The following is a 3127-nucleotide window of genomic DNA, read 5'->3' as shown; positions in this document are numbered from 1 at the left end:
AATATTGGTAAAATTATATTGTACCTATGTTTCAAAACTTATTGTCCATTAAACTTTCTATTTTGTTATAACTTATTAACTGACTTATTGCCAAAATAATATAGCAAAAAATAGATAATGTTCGCAATAAAAAACCATTTCATTCATCGGAGAGTATACATAGAAATGATTTTTTAATATTTACTTATCAATTAATGAAAAAGTTTTTTCCTTACGAACATTAGCAGTTTTAGGTTAACAATAATATATCAGTAATAGGTTATAATCAACAGAAACATTAATGGGTATTAAATTGTAGACTTTCAGATAGGTATAATATACTCTTACTAATATTGTATTGACGAAAAACAAACAATATTGATAAAAATATGCATATCTCTATATCCATTGACTTAGAAAAATTAAAAATGCTCGGTATAAATATAGCCCTACCAAGAATTTCTCAAACAAATTGAAAAAAACAAATAAAAATTAGAAATTTATCACTTACTTGTTTCAAAAATATCAAAAATACTGTCAAGTACTGAGAACTTACTGATCTTTTCGGCTGCTCATTAAATAAGGAATTACACAACTCCAACCTCTGAAGTTGAACGTCGAAACAAGTTGAATGTCTGAAATAATACAAAATATATAGGTACAGTATAAACATTATTAAATATTTCTTATTCAAAAATACAAAAGGAAAGTATAACATTAAATATATGTACAAGGAAAGGCAAACTTATATTTTAATTGATTTTTTGGATCTTTCACATTTTGTCTTCGCATGTTGAATTGTCTTATTCATGGTTTCAAATTCCTCTTCGGTAAAGTTTTGTAATCTATATCCAATCATTTCTAAAGTAGTAAAAATAAAAACAATCAGTAACTTGTACATATTAAGCCGGGTCCACATATGTAGCACTCTATTGTATCAGGATCATGTATCACGTATCAAGAGCTTGTATCGTAAATATAGACGTTTGTTTAGGCTGTGTTGACTGAATATGCATATCGTGCCAAAGTAAGCGTCCATACTTATAAAATTCATACGTATCAGTGTACAAGCGTGCGTATCAGTGTATGTGGACGGTACAACAAATCACCTTGTATCGTCGTATCATGTTCATCAATTCTCATTTATATTATCAGGACGGAACCCTCGATTCCCCTTTGATGATCGGAGAAAAACCGCCTCAAGACGGGTCACGGCGTATCAAGTCAATTTTATCGTTATACTGTATCAAAACACGTCCAAATGACAGATCGTGATACGTGTATCCGATACGCAGTGTTAAGATACGCGCCAAAATTCGGATTGGCATGTATCAGATACGGTATCACAAAGGTGTACCATATGATCGCGTTTATTCGGCGTCCAAACTAGCGATCATGATACATGTTGGTGCAACGCGACGGAGATATGATACACCAAGATGCTACATATGTGGACCCGGCCCAAACTAGCAATCATGAAACATGTTGGTGCAACGCGACGGAGATATGATACACGAAGATGCTACATATGTGGACCCGGCTTTACCTCTTGTGACAGTAATCTTTGAAGCCCCTTTATATCCTTATTTTAAAAATCTCAAATGATTAAAACATCATTAAAAAATATTATTGAGAATAATTAATACTGAATATTATTTGTGATTTTATCATTAGATTGATATACTCGTATCCTGGTTTTGTCTACTTCAATTATCAGTTGGTTAAAAGCTAACCTAAAACAAAATTTAGCTCATAAACAAACTAAACAAAATTTCTTATACTTATTCATGGCTAAACATTGTTAAAACACACATGATAATAAAATTATACTTACATTTACTTTCATTAAAATCTCATTCGAAAAGCATAAAACGTGATATCAAAAACGATGCAAAAATGTAAAAAACAAGTGGGTTAACCTAACCTAACTTCTAGCTTATACCGTATGATCAAAAAAAAAATGCGTCAGCGATGGCTATGAAAAGAAAATCATCGATATTCATTTCAAAGCCAACTAGACGCCGTTTTTTTCGATCTTATGTATTTAATATTTTTCGATCTTATGTTATTAATTATTATTAACTTGCGCGAATCTTTCATTTGAATCTTTGTTGCAATGTTGCAGAAAAAACGTTTTAATCACCATTCAAAAACAATGTTTCTGTATATAGCAAGGTTTCATTAACATTACAAAGTAAACTGTTTGGGGATTGACTGCAATGTTGCAAATGTAATGTAAGGTTTTTTGCTTGGTGGGTATTGTATGGATCGAATCTGATATTGAATTGTGGATAGTAAGCTATGGGCAGCTGCTAAAAGGAATTTAAAAAAGGAAGCAATTTTGAATGCTATAATTCACTAATATTCACAAGTGATGCTAACATTTACTAGTAAAAGTTTGTTTCAAAATTAATTGTTGAACTTTTACTTTCCCAGTAAATGTTAGCTTTTACTAGTAATTGTTAACATTCACTGATTTTTGGCTTTTACTGTAACATATACTTGAATGTCACTGCTACTGTATAAATACAAGGAGTGTGTTAAGTGACATGTAAGTCTTTAGTAAACAATTTGTTACAACAAATAACTGTCTGCCTTTATTAGATATTATCTTGCCAACGCTACTGCTTCAAAAATATTAATAATGCTTATTGGTTTCAGGAAATGTGGAAAACGCAAGAACTGCTGAGCAATACCATACTGGATTATGAAGTCGGCCCCAGCTTCGTCCACTTGGATTTTATTTTTGCTAAAAACGCCACGTTCTTGCTTTACGAACCCACCCTGAAACTTTTTAAAGATTTCGATGCTGGAAAAATCCCACCCAGAATATTACGCAAAAGAAATGTTTAGATTTCCTAATAAATTTTATTAAACAAAATGAGTTTTTTATTACACCTTGCGGTACAAGTTATGCTTGATTTATTGCATATCATTGAGAAAAAAAAATAATAATGATAATATTAAATGCCTTTATTAAGAATTATTGTATTACAATAATTAAGTATAGAATTACAAAGAGAAAGAAAAAAAAAGTATACTATAATTATTATAATTACCATACCTAAATAATAATAATAAAAGAATTCAAAAATAAAGATGTTTAATATGGATATTTCTTCTTTTTTTTTACGTGCCGTCTCTTTCG

The 3127-nt window shown here is 30.3% G+C and overlaps 1 protein-coding gene across 1 annotated transcript in view; it reads left to right on the top strand.

Moving 5' to 3' along the window:
* The window catches only part of LOC115889489 (lipase 3-like), a 37280-nt gene extending 34420 nt beyond the window's left edge, over window positions 1–2860 (top strand). Inside the window, exon 7 of the mRNA XM_030909495.1 lies at window positions 2641–2860. Coding sequence (XP_030765355.1) covers window positions 2641–2832 — 192 coding nt within the window. The 3' untranslated portion in view covers window positions 2833–2860. The remainder of the gene's footprint in view (window positions 1–2640) is intronic.
* The last annotated feature ends 267 nt before the right edge of the window (window positions 2861–3127 follow it).

The sequence above is a fragment of the Sitophilus oryzae genome, unplaced genomic scaffold (assembly GCF_002938485.1).
Source record: "Sitophilus oryzae breed Bouriz unplaced genomic scaffold, Soryzae_2.0 scaffold_815_pilon_pilon, whole genome shotgun sequence".
Taxonomy (NCBI): Eukaryota; Metazoa; Arthropoda; class Insecta; order Coleoptera; family Curculionidae; genus Sitophilus; species Sitophilus oryzae.
This window is presented reverse-complemented; position numbering and strand designations above follow the sequence as displayed.